Raw genomic sequence first — 23,515 nt, 5'->3', positions numbered from 1 at the left:
CAGGAAAGTTTATGTATGAGGACACCCAGGACAGAGAAGGAAGGAATAGATGAGGATATGTGGGGGAGACGGGGGGAGGTTCCTGGACAGCTGTAAGCCATGAGTATACCCCTGGGACAGGAGGGAACACAATGGGGTGCCCAGTTTGGGTTACCTAAGGTGGGACAGGCTGGGATGGCTGTGGGATGCCTGGGGACAGGATAGGGCAGGAAGGGAAGGCTTGGGATGCAAGGCTCCAGACATGGGTATGCTGGGGAGAGGAGAGGGGAGAGGAGGAAGAGCTGGGGATGGCCCAGGACAGATGCAGAGGTGCTGAGAGGAACACAGATGTAGGCATGCCCAGGAGAACACAAGCTGAACCCGATGAAAAGATCCCTAGGAGAGCTGAGGACATTTAAGGCCACAGAGGACAGAGCAGTGACATCCATGGTAGCCAAAGCACAAAGAGGATAACCATGGGGCTGGGATGGAGGTGGGGTGCCTGGAGCAGAATAGAGGAGTGTCTGGAGAGTGCAGGGGTACTGACCTTCCAGGGCACTGGTGAGGACGCTGACTGCACTGAGTGCCCGCTGCCGTGCTCCTGGCTCCTCGAAGCCATCTGCACACGGAGCCTGGGGCGTCAGCATCTGGGCCCCACCTAGCTCCTCCGAAGGTGTGGTCTGGGTACAACCAGGAGATAGGGGTCAGCCTGGTCCTGTTGAGCCTGGGGTGGCTAACCCAGGCTCAGGCTGGGAAGGCCACAGGGGGACAGGGGAAGTCTCGATAGGACACTGGGTACTGGGCTGAGAGAAGATAAACCCAAGTCTCTCCCAACTAACAACCCCTTACTCCTGCCAATCATCATCTCCTTTATTTTCTTTTCTTTGTCACCCCCTCACTGGCAGTAATTCTTGAGTGTGGCCAGGAAAGTACATGCATCACACAGGCTCCTTCTGCTCAGGTGCTACCATATACATTAGTACATGCAAAAATGAATGACCCTGCAGTCTTAATTGACCACAAGCTCCCTAGAGCCAAGGACATAAAGAACCTGAAAAAAAAAATCTAACATGCTCTAAGATGACACGAATAGAAGCATAAAGCACCATGCTTAGATGTGGCTGTGGGAGGCCATGACTTTTGTGGAGGCAGTTTGGCTGTATCTACCAAGACAATTTAAAATTGGTCCTGTAATTCCAAGTCTAGTAATCTAACTTCATAAATAATTATACACATGCACCCAAAATACACATAAATGAGGCCCTTGCAGTACTGTTCCTATTACCATCAAAACAAAACAAGCAATCAATAGGAAGAATATTAAAATCAATTATAGATTCAACTGCATTCTGGACTTATAAAGACAATAATGAGCACAAGGTGGTTCCATGTATGCTCCTGTGGGAATATCTCAAGACAGTTAGATGAAGATGCAAGACCGAGATCTGGAAGATAAACACTGAATTGTTAATGTGGATATATCTGGGAACTGGGGTCAGGGAGAGGAAAGCAGACAGAAGTCCCCTTTTCATTTTATGAACTCATGCACTGTGGCTTTGTCCCCAACATGCACACCTCATTTTTATAAATACGAGGACCACACCTGCAAGCAGAGGTGTGGCGTGGCCTGTGAGGGAGCCATAGGCTGGCGTTCCCTAGACTCCAGCAGAGCACACCCAGGAGTGAGGAGGGACAGGAGAGCTGTGTCAGCAGCCTGTGTGGCTATGGCTTGTGTGCCTGAGTTGAAAGCAGGCTCTCAGTGTGCAATTGTGAGTGCTAGGGTCTTGCTATGGTTTGGGTCTGGCTGTCCCCCCGAAAGCCTCATGTGGTCATAGGCTTTTGCAAAGGTGGCTGGATCTAGTGTGTGAAGCTGGAATTGATTCATGATGCAATGTTAGGCCCAAGGGCACTCGGATTAAGGGTGTGAGCGCTACCTGCCCTAAGTAGTCTGAATAAAATAAAAGGGGCAGGGAGATGCTGTTAAGTCCCTTTGTTGCCTTTGCTACCTTCTGTGCACCATGTTGTTTCTCCTCTGCAATGTCTGTTTGCCATCCCTGTCTTGGAGCCAACCGACTATGGACTGAAACCTCTATGAACTGTAAGCCAAAGAAACCTCTTCCCTTTTAACTTTGGGTGTCTGGTATTTTGTCTCAACTGCAAGATAAGAGTAACTAACACAGGTCTGGATCTGAAACGTCCCCCAAGGGCCATGAGCCAAGGTTTGGGCACCAGCTTGTGGTGCCACTGGAAGGCAGTGCAACCTTGAGGAGGTGGGGCCTGGCTGAGGAAATAGATCAGGGGGTGCGCCCAGAAGGGTATCTCAAGAATCTCTCTCTCTCTCTCTCCATCTATGATAGGCTGGGTTACTCTTGAGCAAATATTTCTTTCTTTCTCTCCTGCTCCGGGTGAAGGAGAATCCCCTGCCCCTGACAGCAGACTTGCTTTGGCCGAAGGATAGGAAGTGGGCACAATGTGCAGATGCCCAGTGTGTTAACACTGTTTGCCTTTCCTATGTGCTCCAGGAACTCTCTATGACGGAGCTTCCCTTTCAGCCTGAGCCTCAGAACAAACACAAGTGGAGCAGCCCTGGCCTAACCCACAGTGTGGAGCAGGCCCAGCTATAGGCAGCCTGCAGCCGGACTGCCCAGCTGAGCCCCACCTAGATCCACCAAGTCAGACGTCCTGCAGATGAGCAGTATAAGAACTAAGGCTTACAGTTAGCCACTGACTCCTGGGATGGTTTGTTACACAGCATTACTGTGGCAATAGCTACTGATGTACAATCCTAGTATAAACCATCATCATCTCTTTCCTAACACTATTGCAACAGCCTCCTACCTGGTCCCTTCTCTATATTCTCTATATAGCAGAAGAGGACTCCCTCAAAAAAGCAAATAAGATGTCACCCCTTGTTCAGCAACTCTCTCCCCACTGCTCCCCAAATTACTCAGGGTACACCCCAAATTTTATGTACCTACAGGGCTTGTCTAGTACAAAGCATAGCTCTCCAAACCCTGTTCCTGTTTCTCCCTACTGTATACTCTGGCCCTATTGTTGGGGTCAGTGCTGCAGGCCCTCTTACCCCATTCATCCTCAGGCCTTATACTTGTCCCTCTGCTGAACTCTATCCCTCCATGTATTTGTGGCTGGCTCCCTAAAAATCACCTGTCAATTTTAATGTCTTTCAGCAAGGCCTTCCCCGAGTGTGCTGTCAGCCCTCATCCACAGTCCTCCCCAGCATGGCCCTGCTGCTATGTGAACATATTTATCAGTCCACTGTCCATCTTCAAGACTCTCATGCAAACTCCACCCGGATGAGGTCAGGTCTGTCTGTTCACTACTATAACTCTGGAGCCTCAGCCCCGCCAGGCACTCAGCAGGGCAGGGTGGCACCAGAAGAGTTCCGGGTAGAGGATAAATACTCGGAGGTCTCAGCTCAGGTCAGAGATCCAGCTCTGCCCCCACCTTGCTAGATGACCGGGAAGAGTGAAGGTGAAAGTCTAATGTGTGGAGGGAGAAAGAGAATGGCTGTCCAGTGTGTTTCCCCTCCTATCTGGCCCTCCAGATCCAGGCACTGTCGTGAAGCTGGGGGACAAAGGACTTGTGCAGCCGTTCACCCCAGAGTGGATACTCTGCAGTGGGCTCTCTGCTGGCCTGGCCCTTCCTCCCCTCCTGGGCTGACTGGGTGACCCTGTGAGCCGAAACTGCTGCATTGTGGGCTGGAGCTGGATCCGGTGGAGGCAGAGAAGGCATTCCCAGGGGCCTACAGCCTGCTAATCTCTTTGACTTTTCAAATGTCTCCATCTTGGTCGATAATTCCTTTAACTTTGCAAATGACCCGGTCTTGGCCTGCTAATCCCTTTAAGGTTATGAATGGGCCCTACAGGAGTGAGAATGGCTGAAGTCAGAGTTCCTGGTAATGAAGTGTTTGAACTTGCATTCCTCCCTACATGTGCAGCACAGTGAGATGATTTTCTGCCTAACGAGATTAGGAAATTCTATTAGCGCTCCTGGCTGCTGACCTGCTCCCCAGGCACAGGCTCCGGAGCAGACCTGCTTGGTTCAGTGTCCCTGGCAGCTGGAGAGCCGCCCTCCAGGTAATGGGTCTGCTCCCCACCGCACAAGGTCCCCATTCACACCTGCTCCAGAGGACTCAAGGGTCCCCAGTAGCCTGCAACACCCTGAACCCGAGAAGTCTGTCCTCAACAACATCAACAACAGCTCAACACTTGAACCTAAGGCAAGTTCTGGCCTCAGTACTAGACTGTTTTAACTCACCTGGTCCTTACCACAGCCTGCTGATATATTAATTTTACTTTCACTTTATAGATGAGAAAACTGAGGTTGAGTAACCTGTACAGAGTCCCACAGCTACACTGAGCTGGCGGGGACACTGGAGGGCATGCACTCTGGCTGCCTGACTAAGCTGCCGGCTCCTCAGAAGCTGCCTGCCTCCCGAGCTCAACTTTCTCCTGGGGGTGCTGCTCTGGTGTGGTGTTGGGTCAGGGTCAGCAAGGTCACTCGACAGTCAATGGACAGTCTTTGGTCTTTACCCATCTACTGGGTGCCAAAGCTCTGGTTGGCCTTTCATAAGCGAGGCAGTCCCTCTCCATCGCCTTTCTGACACTAACTCTGACTACTCCTTCGCTCTCTCTGTTCTAGCCACACTGACCGTATGGCTCAGAAATCCAAGTAATGCTGGGCGTGGTGGCACAAGCCTATAATTCCAGCATTCAGGAGATTGAGGCAGAAGGATCAAGAGCTTGAGGTCAGCCTGGGCTACATGGTGAGGCCCTGTCTCAAAAAACCAAACCAATTCAAAGACCCAGTTCAAAAATGGACATCTGAAATGAACAGACATTTCTCAAAGAAGTAAAAGCAACAAATAAATATATGAAAAAATGTTCAACATCACTTGTTATTGAAGAGATGCAGATGAAAACAATGCTGAGATTCCACCTCATCCCAGAAAGAATGGCTGCTATTAAGAAATCATCCAGTAACAAATGCTGGCAGGGGTGTGGGGAGAAAGGAACCCTTCTCCATAGTTGGTGGGAGTGCAGACTGGTGCAACCACTGTGGAAAGCAGTACGGAGATACCTCAAAGAACTAGGACTAGAGATCCCATTTGACCCAGCTATTCCCCTGCTGGGTATCTTCACAAAAGAATTAAAAGAATCATACCACAACGATATATGTGCACCCATGTTTATAGTGGCACAGTTTGCAATAGCAAAAGCTTGGAAACAGCCCAAGTGCCCATTAACTGGAAACTGGATAAAGAAGATGTGGTTTTTTAATAAAATGGAGTACTACTCATCCATAAAGAATGCGAAACTAGAGACATTTATAGCTAAATGGATGCATACTGAGGCCATACTCTTAAGTGAAAAAAATAGGACACAACATGTGTAAATACCGAATAGTTTCTCTAGTGTGAGAAACTGAGAGTGTAAATAAGGATACACATGGATGAAATTGCCTAATAACATATTTCTCAGATTGTGTTTCCATGGCGTATCATATGACTGTATCGAAATTTAAATTAGGGAGAAGCTTAGCTTATGTGGAGTCTGCTAACTAACTGGAGTTTTTTCCAGACCACTATTTGTTCAATGATGGTTTTGGGGATCTTTCTGAAACAAATCACATCCTCTGGTGTCTTGTTGGTGCTTGAGATTTTTTTCAGTTATATGGAAAAATGTTTAAGTGCTTCTCAGTTTTGTTTTGGTTGAGTTGTACTGTATTTGAATATTATTGTATTTTTTTCCCTTGCATTGTTCTTCTTTGAATGGTTTTAATTTTTGTATGTGTGTGTGTTTGATAATAAAGTTATTAAAAAAAAAAACTAAGCCAAACCAAGCCAAAGGCTAGGCATGTTTTTGCTTTTCTCTACATCCAGAACAAGCTCCTCGATGATGGTAGTGATGGGACGTCGCTAGGCTGCTTTAACAACACTGACACATTCGTGCATGTCCTCAGCGCCTTACCCAGATGAGGCCACTCCATCCTTGCCATAGTCCCGAGATGGTTATTTTTCACCCAATTTACAGACAAGAGGCTGAGGTACACTACCCCTCCTAGTTTCAGAAAGCAGCCTGGCTCCTATTCTCCTTCTATCTTTGTTCACATTTCTTCTAACTCGTGGGGAGTCCTTCTCTCCTTTTTCTTGCTCCCACCCCCATGGAACTTACTTGGGCTGATATCGAGTTACCAGTGGGTAAAGTGCTGGCGTATTTCTAACTTGGTGAGTTGTGGCTGGACTCCTTCACATCCCCTCAATGCTCCGGCACCTTCTCCCAAGCCCCCTGGGTTGCTGCCCATGACCCTGCACAGCACAGGCCCTTGGGGACACTCGATGCTGTTACCAGGGCATCTCAGTGCCTGGGCCTCCGCAGCGGGGAACCTTTAGCCATCAACCCAATTATCCCCATCGCACACCTCATACACCTCTACACACATACTGTTTCTTCTTTCCTGGTTTTTGTTTCTCTGCCTCCATTAGCATGGAAGCTCTACAAGGCCGAGGCTTGTTGGAAGTGCAGCACACAATAGGTCCTCAATTATCTGGTGAGTATTTCCGGGCCTGGCACTGACAGCCAGGTAGGGAGCCTGGATCTACCCTGGCACCTGCACCTCAGGGCTGGCTCACCGTGTCTGGGGGTCGCTCCAGCATCATGGGGCGGAGGAGGCGGCTCCCTGGGGACATGGCCTCAGTGTCACCTGCCCCCAGCAAGGAGACCACCCCATTGCAGTCCACGGTGCTGTTTCTTTTGCCGTTGAGGACATGGCTTGGAGCAGAGGCCCCGGGACTGGGCTGCCCCTGGGCACTGGGCCGGCGCAGGGGCCAGGGCACCAGCAGTGATGTGCGGTGGCTCTCACTGTCCCCTGCTGTGCTGTTCTCATCATCTGCAAAGTCGGTCTCGGACCCCAGGTCTCGACGGCGAAAGGTGAAAATGCTCCCTCGGCTGGAGCGAGGCTTCACTGAAGTCCTGCTGAGGCTGAGGTGATTCTGAGGGCACAGGGAGGGGCGGTATGACCATGTGGCTTTAGGCCCAACTCAGCCTCTTGGAGCATTGAGGGCCTCTGCTAGTCACACAGGAACTGAGTGGGGTGAGCCAGAGGGTGGGTGGCAGGGGTATCCTGCATCTTCTGGCATCTCAAATCTATGCCTCTGGGGCTTTGACCCTTAAGTTATCTAGGTGCTGAGGCTGGGCTGGAGAGGGGGAGGGACGGCCCCTGACGTCGTAGATGAGTCTGGCCCAAGTAGCATCTGGAGTACTCAGCCATCCCCTGGACTCACATGGGCATGTTCTGGGGCTCATGGGGTGTCCCTGGCTCCAATCCCCATTCTGTGGGCTAGCTCAGGGCTATGACACCGAAACCCATCCTGACCCTCCTCCACTCCAAGAAAATATGGGAAACAGGAGGAGTTGGGAGGGGCTCAAGGATGCCTTCCTTGGAGAGGAACCTTCAGGGCTCTTACTGTACCAGGGGCCTGGCATGATGGGCTGAGTATGCCAGACCCACCTTGAGAAAGCCAGGACCATGTCTGGGGATTACCATTGCTCTGGGACCATCTTCTGAGTCAGACTTGGGAAACCGTTCATCTCCACACTCTTCTGTTCCTGAAGACATTCGTTTTCTCCTCTTGCTTCTTCTCTCGTGGTTGGTTACTGGGGCCAGAGGGGACATCTCCAAGGAGCTACGGGACACAGTATCCACACCCCTGATGGTGAGGGCCTAGAAGAGGGTAGAAGAAATGTCTCAATCACTGAGAGATTAGGCAGGCCAGGCCCCTCCCAGTGGTCTGGATTAACCTACTGGTAAGTGGACTTGCACATAATTCAAAATGAGGGCATCATGGAGATAATCTTAGACAGAATCCTATTTTGAGAAAGATCAAGATTCTGGAGGGAAAAGAGTGACTAAAGTGGGCAGCTCTTGGAAGAGAGGAGTGTGTGAGACAGTGGGAGAGGGAGTTGATGAGCAGGCGAGATAGCAGAACTAAAGGTTCAGCTGGGCAGAAGGTACTGGAGCAGGTGGCACGGGACAGCGGGAAGAACCAGTGGATGTCTACAGTCTGGCTTCTGATTGCTGGCTCTGTAATGGCCTCAGGGGCTGTGGGTGGCCAGGGCAGCATTGCCAGTGTCTCTTTTCTGAGTTGGCTCAGGTCTCTGACCCAGGAGCTTCCTTACTACTGTGCCAGAAGGGATGATCCCTTGACCAGGATAAACTGTATCCATGGACACACGGATGTCTCTTGTCCAGCATATGCTCACAAGGACTACCTTCACCCAGGAGTTCCCACCCTCACCCAGCATGTGACATTCTTACCCAGTTGGCACCACTTTCACCTGGAAGACACGAGGATCACAGGGAACAACTTTACCCTGCATCACCACACTCAAGGGCCCACGTGAGCCCACCTTACCCTACTTTTACCAACAGAGACCTCACTGACAGGCAACGTCTTTAGCCAGAGGATTCTAAATTTTTACCCAGCAGACACCATATTCATAGGAAATACAGAAGACAGCATCTTTACCCAGCATGCACCACTCACTGGCTTTACTCTACATGCACCATACCTCCAGGCACCCATAGTCAGAAGAGGGGTTGGCCTGGAGGCTCCTTGTCTATGCTGTTCACCTACCTCATGCTCTTTCTTGAGCATCTCCATGGCCTCCTGGAAGCGCTTTTCCTTCTCCTCGGTCTCTGCAATAGTGGCTTGGTTTTGTTCCTCGTAGGCCATGGCGACCACAGCCAGGATCAGGTTCACCAGGTAGAAGGAGCCCAGAAAGATGACAAGCATGAAAAATATCATGTAGATCTTCCCTGCGGACCTCAGGGTCTGGAGGGGCAAGGAGGCAGAGGTCATCTTCCCTGGGTCCCTATGGGTTGTGGCATCTCCAAGTCACCAGTGTGGCAGTGCCAGACCCAAGTCTGGCCAGGGGCACAGAGCATGCCAGGTATGGGCTCACAGACAGAGTCCCACCTAGCCGGGGAGCATGTTGTGCCCACAGAGGAGCACATTCTATCCTGTGGGATGAAGGACTGTCCCACTCACAGAGCAGAGAGCTTCCTACATGAAAGGACGGACACATGGTCACCAGGAAAGGAAGTTTCTTGTTAACTCCTCTCTCTCAAATGCAAGAGCCTCTGGCCCCCATTCCTCACACAGCTCTCACCAGTGGGGAGCTGCTGGGACCACATCTGGTGAGTCACCTGTGAACCTGGACCCTGAGCCCATGCCTGGCATCCCTCTGCTTGCCTGGGCACCCACATACCTGCTGGTAGAGGCGTTCCCAGCAGTCCTGTGTCATCAGGCGGAAGAGTGCGAGGAAGGCCCAGGCGAAGGAGTCGAAGCTGGTGTAGCCATGGTCAGGGTTCTCACCTGCCTTTAGGCATCGGTAGCCCTCGGGACATGTCCTGTGGCCAGACATTCACACTCTAGCCCATGCTATATGGAGTCCTCTGTTCTTGGGCCTCCACTGGGCCTGGCTTGTCTCCCTGGGTAGCCTAGCATATGCCCCACTGCTGGGTCCTGTCTCCAGGCCTGGGTTTCAAGACTCCATCTTCCTCTTTTCTCTCCCTCCTTATATCCTCTAAGGCCTGTGTCCAGCTCCTCCAGAACACACTCAGCCACTGTCTGAGCTGTTTCACCCCACAGAGAGGAAGTGCCCAGGTCTGGCACATGCTCCTGGGTGGGGCCATGGGTAGTGGGATGATCCTGCCAGCGACACGTCTGGAGAGTATGTCCATCTGCACCACCATATAGAGCCATTGCTTGCGGAACTGGAGGTGTGTGTGTGTGAGGGGCACTTGACAAGTAGGAGAATGTGGCTGAGGGGCCTCTTTCCCTTCTAATGCCCTAAGACCCTCCAGTCAATCTTCAGCAACAGGAAGGAGGCAGCAAACGGGCTCTGGAACTTCATACCCAGAAATGTGGGAACAGAACTCCACAATACCCTTCGCCCACGGTGAGTCCATGCCCCGCCACTTAACAACACACAGCACAGTCACCCTGCACAAAGCCCTGGAAACTGCACATGTCAGGGACCACAGTCAGGCTGCAGGTCCTATTCTGCTTGGCTTGAGAAGCGTCTAGGCTGTTGGGGGAGGGGCAGAGGCTGGAGTGGAAGGGTGCAGCCCTGGGGAGATACCGGCAAAGAATTGAGCCAGTGGTGGCCTGGCAGGGCCCTGCAGGGCACCCTTGCTGGGGCCTAGACCTGCCCATCTTCAGGGCTCTGCTGGCCCTCTCTGCTGATCTTTCTCTGACCTTTTTTTTACCACTGTGTCCTCTATAGGGTGGGGGAGCTGCCAGGGTGCTGGCAGGAAGAAAGACAGGGAGGCCTCACTGTCCCTAGGGCTGGGCCACAAAGAGAAAGTACAGCCAGCCAAGAAAACACCCAGGGATAGCTGGGAGCGGTGTCCCTCGTGTGGGTGCACTTACCCGGCATCCGAGCTGTTCCCACACAGTAGCACGTCAGAGGTGCCATTCTTGAGCAGGTAATTAACTGTAAGAGAAACATTGGATTCTCTTGAGAGGCACATGTGGCCCAGCTTCCTAGGGTTCCCCCTCTACATCCAGGGCTTTGAAGAGGTGGAGGCATTGCAGGTGGTTGCTTGCCTCTTCCTAGCCCCTGCCCTGACCCTGCCCTTTGCCTAGATAGGCCTCAGTTACTCTGGCTTCTTCCTGGGCTTCCTCCTGCTCCTCCACAGACACTCTGCTGCCAGTGTCCCCCACACTCAGAAGACACAGGAAGTCCTGCCTCAGCTGTCCCTATAGGAAGCTTCCACACCCTGCCCCAAACCACTCAGGGGGGCAGCCAAGGCCAAGAGAAAAGCCAAGCCAGGAGGCAAGGGTCTGGGCAGAGTTCCAGCTTGGCTGCTGAGTCACTGCATGGCCTTGGCGGGCTACTGCCCAGCTCTGGACTCACTTCTATTACATAAAATGGTTCAGGTGACGCGTGCCACAATCACCATGGCAACAGTGCTCTGTTCAGATGGGGCCAGGACTGGACCAGGTGAGACAAGGGATACCTGCTCTGTCCTTTCTTCTCTGGTGCTGCTGCCAGTTCCCATCATTATTCACCATCACCTGCCTTTGTTCTCAAAGTGTGGCCCTTCAACCAGCAGCATCAGTGGCATCGGGAACTGGTTAGAAATACAGCTTCCTGAGTGCCAGCCAGACCTACAGATGCAGGAGCTGGGCCTGGGCCCTCACAGTCTGTTTCTGGGGCCCTTCAGGTGGCTCCGGGGCACAGTGAAGTTTTAAAGCCATTGCTACAAGGCCACAGCTAAATCACAAGCGCGCTCTCTCATTGATCTTCTGTCTGCTTCTATTTTGCAGGGCAGAGTGCTGGTGTACATAAGAGGCCTGATTTCAGAATGGCCCTCTGGGTCTTGTAGCCTGGCATCTGGCTTGCCCCAGTGTCTACCTTCGATCTAGATTGATGGTGCTAATAAGAGAGGTGCTGGGTATCAACCTGGAGAATGGAGGTGTAAGCCATGCAGTGAGATGAGGAGCTCACAGGCTGCACATCTCGTATGTCCCAACCCTCTCACAGGGTTCTGGGGCACACATATATGGAATTAGCATCCTGGCAAGAACACTGATGTCAAATAGGAAACCACCATGCCAAAGGGAGGGGCTCTATTCTACAGCCTCCCTGGGACCCCAGCACCATGTCACACCCTCTCCCTGACTGCTGCTCCTCTGTAGGCAGCCTGGTCTCTTCCCCGGGCCAGCACTCTTGGCTGGCCCCACCTCTGAATGCTACCCTGCCATCTAACTCCATCCTTCCTGTGCTTCAAATATGGTGTCTCCACCTGGCCCTGAAGTCTGCTCTACTCCAGTCTTCCAGCTGGCTCTCAGATGCCTGCACGCATAGCTGTGGACTGAATAGGGCTGGGGTAGCCTCCGAAGCCGAGGCGGACAGTGTCCAACCCCGGTGGTGTCACAGAGCCCTCCCCGGCTACAGAGTGAGTCCGCACCTGGATCATTGAGGTAGAGGTCCAGTGACTCCCAGACCAGGCCTTCGGCCTCCACAGAGCCATTGGTGTCATTGAGCGCTGTGAAGTTGCGCACACACTTGTGCCTTAGGTTGCCCATGAAGAGCTGCAGGCCAATGAGAGCGAAGACACTGAGGCAGAAGACGGTGAGGACCATCACGTCTGCCAGCTTCTTCACAGACTGGATCAGGGCCCCCACGATTGTCTTCAGGCCTGGTGAAGGCAAGAGTGGACATGGGGTCACCCACAGGCTCCCTGGTGCAAGCTCTTATGGGTCACCTGGTGTCACCACTGTATCTCCCAGGTGTCCTGTGCTGAGCTAGGGTGGGGCCTGTGACAGCAACCAGGAGACCGGGCCAGAGTCGTGGAGGCTTTTTTGGCCTTTAGGATCAAAGCCCCTCTTTCCTCAGCTGCTGAGCTTGTGCTGATACCCTGGCTAGAAGTCCAGCCCGGCTTTGCATTTCTGAAGGGGTCTGGTCCTCTTTACCCACCTCCAGCCAATGTAGAAATGCTATAGAAAGTGCTGTTTTCTTGAGGAAACACACACAAAGTGGTCCCTACCTGGCTGGTCCCAAGTTATGCCAGGCCCAGACTTTCAATGTAGCCCATGGGAAAGGAGACTCCTCCCCCAGGTTCATTCCAGGTCGATGCAGAGGTCTCAGCCTTGATCCTGACATGGGCAGAGACATGGCTCTTCCTGGTAGTGGGTCCTTCTGCCTCACTGGTAGGGGATGGTCTCTTTGGTGACACAAGGAGTTTTGACTATTTGGAGGAAACTAAGGGACCCAGGGTCTGGGGTTGGTCTGGGGCTGTGTGTGCTAGGGACCTGAGGGAGAGCTTCGCAGGGCTATGTGGGTGATGTCTTAAGGGGCCTGCTCTAGCTTGGAGGAAAGGGGTTGACTTGTACAGCTTCTTCCTCATTTGTTCTCTGCCTCTGGGACCACCCCACCCCCCACCCCATTCTCCAAAGCTGAGAGGCTATAGTCTGTTAGTTGCATAGCCCAGCTCCCTGCGGAAGCTAGCAGCCCACAGCAGGGTGACAGAAAAGCACATGTAGACACATCCAGTGTGACTCGTAACTACTGTCCTAGGACAAGTGCGAGCAGAGCATCGAAGCAGCGGGATTGAGGGGCTCCTCTGCCGGTAGCAGGGCTTCGCCCCATCCCCCAAGCGGCTAGATCTCAGATTAAGCTCCAACCATCCATCGTCCAGCCGGTTAATGTGTGAGGAGCACCTGTGGCTACTGTGCCCGCAGTGCAGAAACGGGAAGGCAGAGATGGGCAGACACGGGATGAGGAGCAGACGGCCTCCTCACCATGTCACAACCACTGCTGCTGCCCAGGGCTCAGACTCAGCTCTTTGTGGAAATCATCCTGGCAGATGTTGGCAATTGCTGGGGCAGTGGGTGGGCCTGGCAGGTGTCTGGGCACAGAGGGGGTTGTTATTGGTGGTGTGATTTGCTGCTAGGTGGTGGTAACTGCTAGGGGTCCCTGGGGCACACATCAGGCTGCTCTCTGGCCTCTATCTTGTGGGAAACAGAATAGGCCTTCTTGTAACTGCTGTGGTCAGTGTGTTTATCTCTTGGGGTGGGGGTGCCCTAGAGGCTGTCCCTGGGACCCTGGAGGACACACTGTGAGGGCTCTGAACAAGGCCAGTTGACACCTAAGGGCAGTAGCTTTGAGGAAGTGGCTGAAGGCTGACAGCCCCACTGGCCCCTCTTGGTGGGGGTCTAGGCTACTTGTGAGGGGCTCTGGGAGGAAGGGACCTCTGTACACATAACGTGGTGGGTTCAGAGCCCAGGAAGATCACTCTGAGACTGGGTTTGAGTGCAAAATAGTTAGGGGCTCCACTTAAGAAATAACTAACCCAGCCAGAGGAGGCCTGCATTTCTCCTGGGAGCTCAGAGCAGGATTCCTGACTCCCCAGGAGTGACAACAGCCAAGTGCAGGGCATAGTCCTGCCATAGAACAACCAGCTCCCCCATCAGGAGTCAATTCAGTGAACCCTTCCCCTGGTTCCGACACCCTCCTGAAACCTGTCTTTAGCTGCCTTAACTGAAGTGCCTTCTCCAATTGCAAGTATGGCTCATTTCATGAAGGAGCCTGTGGGCACTGTCCTTCCTGGGCAAGTTCCTCAGAACAGGGACCCTGAGGCTTCAGATCACTTTAATCTGGGGAGGCTGACTGAAGATGCATGCCAAGTGTGCTGGGTGCCACACTCGACTTCAGACCCAGTACCTCACACAACAGGGCTCTGAGGTCTTCTGGAGTCGTGAGAGTCTTCCTGGATGGATGAGTGGAATGGTTTCCACTGAGGCAATGTGGGCTCAGAAGATCACCCAGGTACAGCTGCCAACATCTGTCAAGGAGGATTTCTTCCTGAGGCTACCATGCACGGTTTGCTAAACCTCTACCGCACCATGCAGTGAGGACTGTTAGACGCCAAGGCCCAATGACGCCTGTCCACAGAGTACACTCCGTTCTGCAGAAGAGGACTGAGAATCTGCTGTACACACATCCCCAGAGGGGCACAAGGCTGGCACAGGGCACTCGGTCATAAAAGACTGTGCTGGAGTTTTCTTTTTAGATCTGAGTGTATGTGTGCTCCCTCAAATATGGTCTTCTTTGGTTTCCTGACCAAAGAACATCACTGCATGCTAAAGCAATGCATGACCAGACTTTTAACTGTGCAAGCAATTGTGTCCAGCTGCAAAAGAACTTCACTATTTTGGGAAGAATTTGGGTTCAATGCAGACCGTGTCATGGGTGCTCTGTGCCCACTGGTGTCTGAGAATAGGCTTGGCTGGATGGGCAGCCTGAAGCCCATTCTGCGGCTCTGCAAGGCAGAAGCACCCACCATCCTGAGCTCTAGGAAAGGTATTCTGGTGACAGGCACATTCAGAGGGCTTCCTGGGGTTGGCCTTGGTTCCCAGGTGGCTGGAAAGGCCCAGGCATGTTCCTCCAGCCTTGGCGTTTAACCTGATTTTCACCTGAAATGACTGATATAGTTTTCAAGGCCCGGAGGACTCGGAAGGTGCGTAAGGCTGAGACATTGCCCAGGTCCACAAATTCAGTTGTGTATCTGTAACAAGGGAAATTCACACACGAGACAGTGACAACACGGCAATAGGAGACACAAGGTCAGAGGAGGAGAGGGGTGGGGGACACAGAGAAAGAATCACTTGTAGCTGAGATCTGAGAGGCAAACCTGGACATCTTACCTGGGATAACTGAAATAGTTTTTAGAGCTCTCAGGACTCTGAAAGTTCGAAGAGCCGACAAATTGCCTAGCTTTATATTTTCTGATACATACCTGCAGAATCAAACCACAGTTATTGGGAATTACAAAGCAGAAGCTCAGCCTGCCCTCCCCAGCCAGCCCTCTCCCTTCTCCCTGACCCACGGTGGGCTGTGGAGAGCCTGGACCCTTCCCTGGGCTTTCTTCCTGATCATGATCCTGCTGACGTGGGACCTCAACATATCCTTAAGTATATCCACATAGCAAACCTCCAGATGTCTCTTTCTGTGATCATCCCGTGAAAACCCAGTGCTAGCAGGCAACTACTCTGCCACCTTCTCCAAGTCTGTGAGACACAAAGCATGCGACAAGGTCTGAGGCTTGGGACACATTGGAGTGAAGACAGGAACTCTGCTTTCCAGGAGGTGAGGTTGGAAGCGAATTGTTTTCTGATGCTAGTTTTGCTCTGCCTCTTCTGTTTCTTGTGAGATCATGTGGGCTCAGAAGACTGTTCAGGTACAGCTGCCAACATCTATCAAGGAGGATTTCTTCCTGAGGCTCCCAGGGGAGTCTGAAGACCACTAGAGGAGTGACTGGGTCTCTGAGGGCAGCCCACTTGTTCCTCCCTGTGCAGGACTGGTCAGGAGACCCTGAAGTCACAAGCTGGAGGTGGCATGAGTAGTCCCCAAGATACAAGCATCTGAAGATGGGAAGGGAGGGTTCCTCAACTTCTCATGGGCAATGCCAACCGAAGAGAAAGGAGCAGATAAGAGGCCCCTCCCCCACAAGCCCACAGACTCATGGTTGGGTCCTGGTGTCCTCAAGGGATACACTGACCTCAGGAGGTGAGCAGCCCTCCTGGGGGTCTGTTCTGCACAGATCTGAGTGACGCCTGGCAGGGCCAAGTGGCTGTGGGGCACTCATCTAGTGCCTGGGTGCTCGTCCATCTCTGGCTTTCACAGGCACAGGAGGCATTGGTCTCTGGGGGCCAGGGACCTGGCCATGCAGAGTGTGAGGACATGCAGTAGACAGGCCACATGACCACAAGGATGTGTGAGAGGTGGGTGGACCGTGTGTGACTGAGGCCACTGGGGCAGTGGCTAATGACCTGTGATATTTAACCAAAGACCTCGCATGCAGGGTGTCTGACATTTCACTGAAGGTATTCAATGTTAACAAAGGATGACGAACTCAGGATGTCTGGTGTTGAACCAAGTGTGTCTGAGCCAGGTGTCTGAGGGATGTCAGGCTGCAATGCCAGCCCTGCAGAGCTGGGCAAGTGTTGAGAGTGTGGCAGGCAGGACAGCCACACTTACTCTGCCACGTGGCCTAGACCTCCAGAACCCTCTGCTCTGCTCAGAGCATCTGAATTCCTCTCTGGGCCGTAGGTGACTACAGGAAAGGTCTCAGCAGGCTGTCGAGGGACTCAGTGTCCCAGGGTCAGCAGGTCCAGCCCGGTCCAGCTCTGACACCAGTGTTCTCTTCCACTTGTGGGCCCATCTGTCCCCACAGGGACCTGCAACGGGGCTGCTCCCTTCCTTACTCACATAGCCCTGCAGAGATGGGCAGTGGCAGATAGTCCCCGGCTACACCCAACCCTTTCTGTGGTGTGGTTTCCATTCTACTCCCTGGATGCACTTCAGCTTGCAAAGTCTGACGCAGCAGTCAGATGCACCTTATCATGATGTGGCAAGCAGAAGTCACTTCCCTTGTGCTGGCCTATGTGCACCTGTTAATTTACACAAGCTCCTTCTTAACTTTTCATAGCAACTCCATTTCCCTCGGAGGCTCATAGCCACAGGCCTTGGTCCCACACTCCTGTGGTCTCTGTCCAGACTGTGAGGGTGAGCCTGGAACACTGCCACATTGCCATCACATGGAAGCCATGGTTCTACCCCTTTAGAGGCTCTGGGTCTCCTTCCTGGCTGCTGGTCTAGAAGGTGTGGCCTGGGATAACACCCTCTCCCAGGACACTGGATTTAAGGCTGTCTCTTCTGATTGCAGGGAGTGAGTGTAGCACCATGCTGGTCAGAGAAGGAACCAACTATATTTGCTTCTCTTCTCCTGTGCCTTATGGACCTGGTCTTATAGACTGCCTGTCCTTGCCTGCTCCCGCTTCAGGGTCCTCTCTACTCACCACCTGCTTCCTCCACAGGTCTTGCAGGCACAGAGAAGCTAGGATCTCCAGGTGACAAGGACAGGCTAGCGACCAAATAGGGAGGGTCGTGTCTGAGCTCTTGGCAGGCCTGCAACACCAGCAAGTGGCTGGGAACAGGGGTAGGGCTGATGCTTGTGTTTGTATGGAGAGCAGGGGTAGGGCTGATGCTTGTGTTTGTATGGAGAGCAGTTATGGCTTGGAGGAAGTTTTCAAAGGAGGAGACGGGGCTGGGGCTGGGACCATCATGTCTGGAACTCATGGGGCTACTGGCTGTTTCACACTGTCCAGTACTTGGCATCTGGCTGTGTTGTACCCTAAGACCCTAGGCTCACACTGGGGCCTCTCTTGGGGACCCTGAAAGTGGCAGGACAGAAGTGATCTTCTATATGGCACAAGGCCAGGTTTAGGCTGCAAAATGCTCTTCCAAGTCAGCCCACTGATTTGCTATGGGCAAGCAGCTGGCCAGAGGCAGCAGCTGGAGTGGAACCATGGGCCCTGCCACAGAAGGAGCAGGGGTTGGGGGGTGAGAAGTGCACTGTGTCACATTGGTCCAGCATGGGGCGGGGGGGGGGGCTTTGTGGAGACCAAGAAACCATGAGGAAGGGAGGATACTGGCCTTCTTCCAGCTCTACCCTTATCCCTGATGGTGAAGCCCACATCGTTAGCTGTGGTGGTGACTGCCACCCCTCCTCTCTGCCCTCCCTCCTTCCCCTCCAGGTTTGGTTTCCATAACAACCGTAGAAGGTGGGAGGCTGTGCTAACTAGCAGGTAATGCCCAGCTGAGAGGGGGGCCTCAGGAAGAGCTCTGGCTGGAGGGCTGCAAGCTGAGCTTGGCAGACACCAGGGAACTCCAGCCACGATGTCTAAATAGGTGGGCTGAGGCGTCAGGTCCAAACCTGGCCAGGAGCATCAGATTCGGGATGCCTCTCCCAGCCAGACCATGGCTACAAGTTAAGTTCTTTGGTTTTAGTTCCAGGATTGCTGCTGATTCATTTTATAATTTTGGGCAGGTGGCTGGGACTCTCTGAGCCTCAGTTTCTCCATCTGTATAATGGAGGATAGATGGGGAATTTCACTGAATTGAACTTTTCTGCTATCCAAGACTCTGCTGATCATCTTAGAAGCCCCAGGTTATTGAACCATTTCATCTACAGCAGAAGGCATTTTGGGGGTCAGTAATTAACTGGCTTTCATAAGGCAGAATCCCTGGCAGTCAGAGCTGCAGGGTTGGTCCACCAAGCGCACAAAGCTGACATTCCAGTGGGTCCGTGCAGCCCTACAGAAAGTGATTGTGCTATTTCTGTGAGATGCTTGGAAATGTGATGATTATCTGAGCCACCGAGGTCCTGTTCTGCTTTGTCACACCTGGTTCTGAGACAGAGTGGAGGTGAACAGAGTTTGACGAGGAAGGCACACCTGCTCTGTGATTCTGAGCGGAAGTGGTTCCCTGTGGGATCCCACTGGGAACAAAACCGGGATTTTCCCAGAAGACAGGGCTGAGGTCACACAGAGCTCTCCCAGAGGGACAGGCTGAGCTCAGACCAAAGCCTGGCTTACGACAATCTCTTGTTCTTGCTGCAGCACCAGGATGCGGAAGTAGGAAAGGCTCAGGCAGATGCTGTCCCCGCTCCTGCCTGAAGCCCCCTTGGTTCTCTGCCATCTGGCCCTCCAGAACCTGTGAAGGATACTTCTGAGCTGAAGCCAGCCTGACAACTGTTCTCCATTCCTAAGTCAGTGCAATTTCCCGCTCTAGCATGTCCCCCTCAAACCTTAGACATGCCTCCCCACTCTGCCCTCACTGATGATCTCGCTTCTTATGTCACAGAGAAAATAGAAGCAATCAGAAGAGAAATTCCTTCTTCTCTCATCGTCAACTCTATCAATCTACCTCCATCTCCACCAGAAATTCTGTCCTCTCTGTGCTGAAGGTCGGCGCTCCTCCTTGGCATTGGATCCCCACTCCCTTGGGAGGCTTGAGCTTTATTCCTGCACCCTGCCCCACCCCTGCTCATCTACATCTTCCAACGTCCCCTCTCTTCCACACGATTTCCATCAGCATCCCTTCTTCTAACGTCTTCCCTTGATCCACATTTTATGCAACCCTCTCTAACCAGGTGCGTATCCTCCCACTGCTTTGAAAGCTCTCATGTCAAGGGCAATAGTGACCTCTCCAAATCCAACAGTCCATCGTTAGTCTTCACCTTTCTTAATTTCTTCCTGGTATGTTTTAAGTTGAATCATTCCTCAGTCGGCTTTTTGGATATCAATCTCCTAACCACCCCCACCCCCCACTGGCCAGTTACCTCCAGTCTCCTTCGTTCAGACCTTCCGCCTCTTCTTTCCTAACCTTGAGATGTTGGGGTGTCCTTGGCCATATGCACTCACCTGGTATCTGGTTCTAGCTACCATCTGTGTCCCCATGGCTTCTAATTGCACCTCTACCTTGGACTTCTTTCCTGAACTCCAGACTGGCATATCCAGCTGCCCTCTCAGTATCTCGTCCTGGACACTTCCAAACCCAATACATTCCAAAGAAGACTTCTGATTCCCTTCTGCCCCCAGTCAGGGTCTCTCTCCAGTTCTCCATTTCATCAAATGCTAACACCGTTTATTCAGCTGTTCCAAACAAAAACCAGCAGCCCTACCTGCAAAACACACCCAGTTTTGGATCAGGTCTCCTCTTTTCCACTTGGACCCTGGTTCTAGCCTCTACCGTCTCTCTCCTGGCTACCAAAATAGCCTCCTGGCTGCTGTCTGCCTCCACAATTCCCCTCCTCCCAGCCTCAGGGAGGCCTCTCTCTACAGGATGTAAATTGGGCCACAGTTCTGCCTGCTGGCATCCCCCAGTGGCTCCCATCACAGCTGGCTCTTAGCATGACCTGTGACAACGGCATGATTTGTCCCCCACCCTACCACTTTGCAACTTCACCTGCTAACCTTCTTTCCCTGCCCACTCAGCTCCACCCAGAGTTAAATCTACACTGGCTTTTGGGAAAGGACTATTGTGACCCTGAACCTCAGTTTCCTCACCTGTAAAATGGAGGCCTAGAGTCAGCCCACAAACAGTGTACCTAGAAACAGGTTCTGATGTATTTTCTAACCACCAGTTTCTCCATCTGGTCAGACCGTGCCCCGCTGGGAGAGTCCAGTTTCCCTTCTTTGTCCTCACTCCCCATAACATGGCTGAATTCAGGACTACTCACATTTGGGGTTAAATAAAGCTCTACAGTGAACAAGTGGATCCATTGATTCCAAGACCCTCAGAAAATGGGAGCCAAACCGAGCCCTGCTCAGGACTAATGCATGACAGGCCCACCCTGATCACCAGACCCCAGCATATGATCCCCAACACACACAGGTTTGAGCACCTCCTCAACACAGCCCTCTACAAGAGGGCTCCTAGGAAAGAAAGTGAGGCCTCACCTGGGCCGAAGCAAGCCTGGTCACATTCTCTTTTCAGTGGGCTCCCTGTGGACCCTTGGCATCAGTTTTTTGTCAATAAAATGGGGCTAAGTAGCCCCTTGCAGCCAACCTCTCTGGCTGGTGTGAAGATCCACTGGATTGGGTGGAGGACAGGGTGCCCTAAAATGTGCCGAATACAGGGCCTCTGAATGGAGAGAGCAGATGCCCCTGTCTACCTGTCCCAAGCTCCTGGGGGATGCCTGGTCACTTCTCCAGGCTCCTTTACTGCAATTTCATTCCTAATCACCTTGGAATCCAAGTCACTGTCCACAGCAGGCCAGGGATTTGGGGCTGTAATATTGGTTTCTCTTGGAAGAAAGAGCAGAGGATGCTAAAGCAGAATCTCAGTGATGTCCCTTGAGCACAGGGCTGCCATGGGCTCAGATGAACCAGGGGGCCTGACCATTGTTGGCCACCTGAGCTATGTGGACCTGCCTTTCCCCACCAGGGCCACCACTTGGTCCTCCTTCTGCCACAGCAGCAAGGCGAGTGCTCTATAGCCTGGATGCAGAGCTGAGGTGACTGCAACAGGAAGCCCGGAGGCTGGGGCTTGGGGAACTGCCCCTTAGTGTGGCCTGGCATGGCACAGCATGATGCCGTGAGCAAGATACTTACGCCATGACGATCACACTGAAATCCAGCCAGTTCCATGGGTCCCGGAGGAAGGTAAATGCATGCAGGCAGAAGCCTCGAGCCAGAATCTTGACCAGAGACTCAAAGGTATAGATGGCAGTAAAGGTGTACCTGGGGAGGAGAGGCCAGTGGGGTTGGCAGGGAGGCTGAAGCCCATGGGCCAGGCTTACCACACTCCCTACGTGGTACAAGCCCAGTGTAGCTCCCCATGCCAAGGGGCTATCACACCAGCTCTCTGCATTGCCCCAGAGTAGAGCTGGAGTCGGGGACTGCAGCTCTCTCCCAAACATCTGGCTCAACAGTCTATTTTCCCATTTATTTTACTGCATACCTCCTATGTGTCCAGTGAACTCTTCATGTTCTCTTAGTTGTCAGGGTGAGAAGACTCCTACCTACGTTTTCCCCCAGCCCTGGGGTCCATGGGCATTTGGTGACCACGGGGTCTCCCCATGGATAGGCAGAGTCATTGCTCCTTCCCAGGCACGTGGGTACTCAGAGACTAGCAATGGAGACTGGGGCATCCTTAACTGCCTACAGGGGAGGCAGATTCAGCTGCCTCAGCCTGAAGGGCTCTTGTTCTAATGTGTGAGGCTGGATGGGCGGCTGTTCTGCTGGGAGCATCCCAGGGAATCAAAAATGCTTGGATTCTGGGATTGGCCAAGAGGGCTGGAATGAGAGAAAACCACATCCCAGGTTTCAGAGCAGCCAGATGAAGCTCCGTTCACATACCACCAGCCTTGTGTGAATGTGGAGAACAACTTGGCAAGTTATTTCTGTACAAAAGGTTGCCAGACATTCTGTTGGCCTCTGCAGGAGCCCAGTCCAGTAAGGGTTGTCAAGTGGGCTTTGAACCTGCAGGAGAGGTACTTTCATTTGGGAAGAAAAGACCAGGAGTCATTTTCTAAGACTGTATAAATGGTTATGGGAGGCAGGACTTGGGAAAAAGGCAGCGAAGTGCAGTACTGACATGGGGACAGCCCTGGGCTTCTGTGGCCACACTGCCTACCTGCATGACATCAGGCCAGAGCTGCTCCTCTGTCCAGTGGGGATGGTGGTTGTGCCTACTCTGTTGGGTTGCTGGAGGGTTAGAGGAGGCCATGATTATTGTTCCAAGACATTGCCTGGCAAGAACTAAGTGCTCAGTAAATTACCATTATTATTTCAGAGCCTTCTCCAATGCCATAGGGACAAGGAGAAAGTCCCTTCTGTGCCTGCCAATCAGGTCTTCCACTGAGGGCAAAACTTAAAACAAGCACTTGGAAGGACTGGGAAAGGTAAAAGAGACTAGAGGCAGGACCAAGGCCACCTACTGGTTTCTGGACCTGGACACAGCTTTCTTTGGGTGTCTTTAGGGGTCACAGCATAGGATGGAAAATGCAGTGACAGGCCCTAAAGATACTTACTCAACGTATTTGGTCCAGGATGGAGGGTCATGCTGGGCCATGAACACGCAGTTGGTCAAGATGGTGCACATGATGAGCATGCTGAAGAGCGTGGTGAGAGGTCAAGGAAGATACGTGTGGAGCCAGCCAGGTACCACCACAGAGTCCCGGCCCTGGGGACAATACTGCCAGGCCAGGGCTGCCAGATCAATAAGAGAAGGGTTCCAAGGAGATGCACCCTTCAAGACCCCCTCAGCAGGAAGCCCTCAGCACCCAGCAGCCTGACAACTCCTTGGTTGTGGTGGCATCAACACTCCCAGAGCATCCAGCATAGCACTTTTAGCCTCAGCTGCTCATTGAATGGCAAAGCCCACCTGTCTCCTACTGGAAGGGGTACTCTTCAAATGCCAGACTGTGTCTTGGGCATCCCTGGGGGCCCTCAGCCCTGAACTGCACTGGCCTAGGCTTATCTAACTCTGGCCAGGATGGACACAGCTCTGACTGGCCTCCTCCACCTCTCCATCACCTTTGCAAGACCTTCAGGGGCAGAAGGGGCAGGCCTTGGGCCTTGTGAAGGGCTGGGCCACCTGAGAGGCCTGGCCCTTCACAGGGACACTGTGGTGCCCTCACAAGTCCCCTCCCCAGG

General features: G+C 52.7%; 1 protein-coding gene across 6 annotated transcripts in view; it reads right to left on the bottom strand.

The window, feature by feature from the left end:
• LOC101710111 (sodium channel protein type 5 subunit alpha) overlaps positions 1-23,515 on the bottom strand; it is a 96,912-nt gene that overhangs the window by 49,934 nt on the left and 23,463 nt on the right. For 3 of the 6 annotated variants that reach the window (XM_087216499.1, XM_087216502.1, XM_087216509.1), the window contains exons 4-13: positions 22,891-22,981; positions 21,470-21,598; positions 14,987-15,078; positions 11,980-12,210; positions 10,436-10,499; positions 9,270-9,411; positions 8,636-8,833; positions 7,543-7,722; positions 6,632-6,991; positions 527-659 (exon numbers count right to left, since the gene is read on the bottom strand). In XM_087216499.1, the coding sequence (XP_087072625.1) occupies positions 527-659; positions 6,632-6,991; positions 7,543-7,722; positions 8,636-8,833; positions 9,270-9,411; positions 10,436-10,499; positions 11,980-12,210; positions 14,987-15,078; positions 21,470-21,598; positions 22,891-22,981 (1,620 nt within the window). Of the gene's footprint in view, positions 1-526; positions 660-6,631; positions 6,992-7,542; positions 7,723-8,635; positions 8,834-9,269; positions 9,412-10,435; positions 10,500-11,979; positions 12,211-14,986; positions 15,079-15,217; positions 15,310-21,469; positions 21,599-22,890; positions 22,982-23,515 lie in introns of those variants that run through there. The other 3 variants (XM_087216501.1, XM_087216504.1, XM_087216518.1) reach the window with 2 other exon arrangements.

The sequence above is a fragment of the Heterocephalus glaber genome, unplaced genomic scaffold, assembly GCF_053883595.1.
Source record: "Heterocephalus glaber isolate CG9 unplaced genomic scaffold, H.glaber_assembly_v1.0 deba00000122, whole genome shotgun sequence".
Taxonomy (NCBI): Eukaryota; Metazoa; Chordata; class Mammalia; order Rodentia; family Bathyergidae; genus Heterocephalus; species Heterocephalus glaber.
This window is presented reverse-complemented; position numbering and strand designations above follow the sequence as displayed.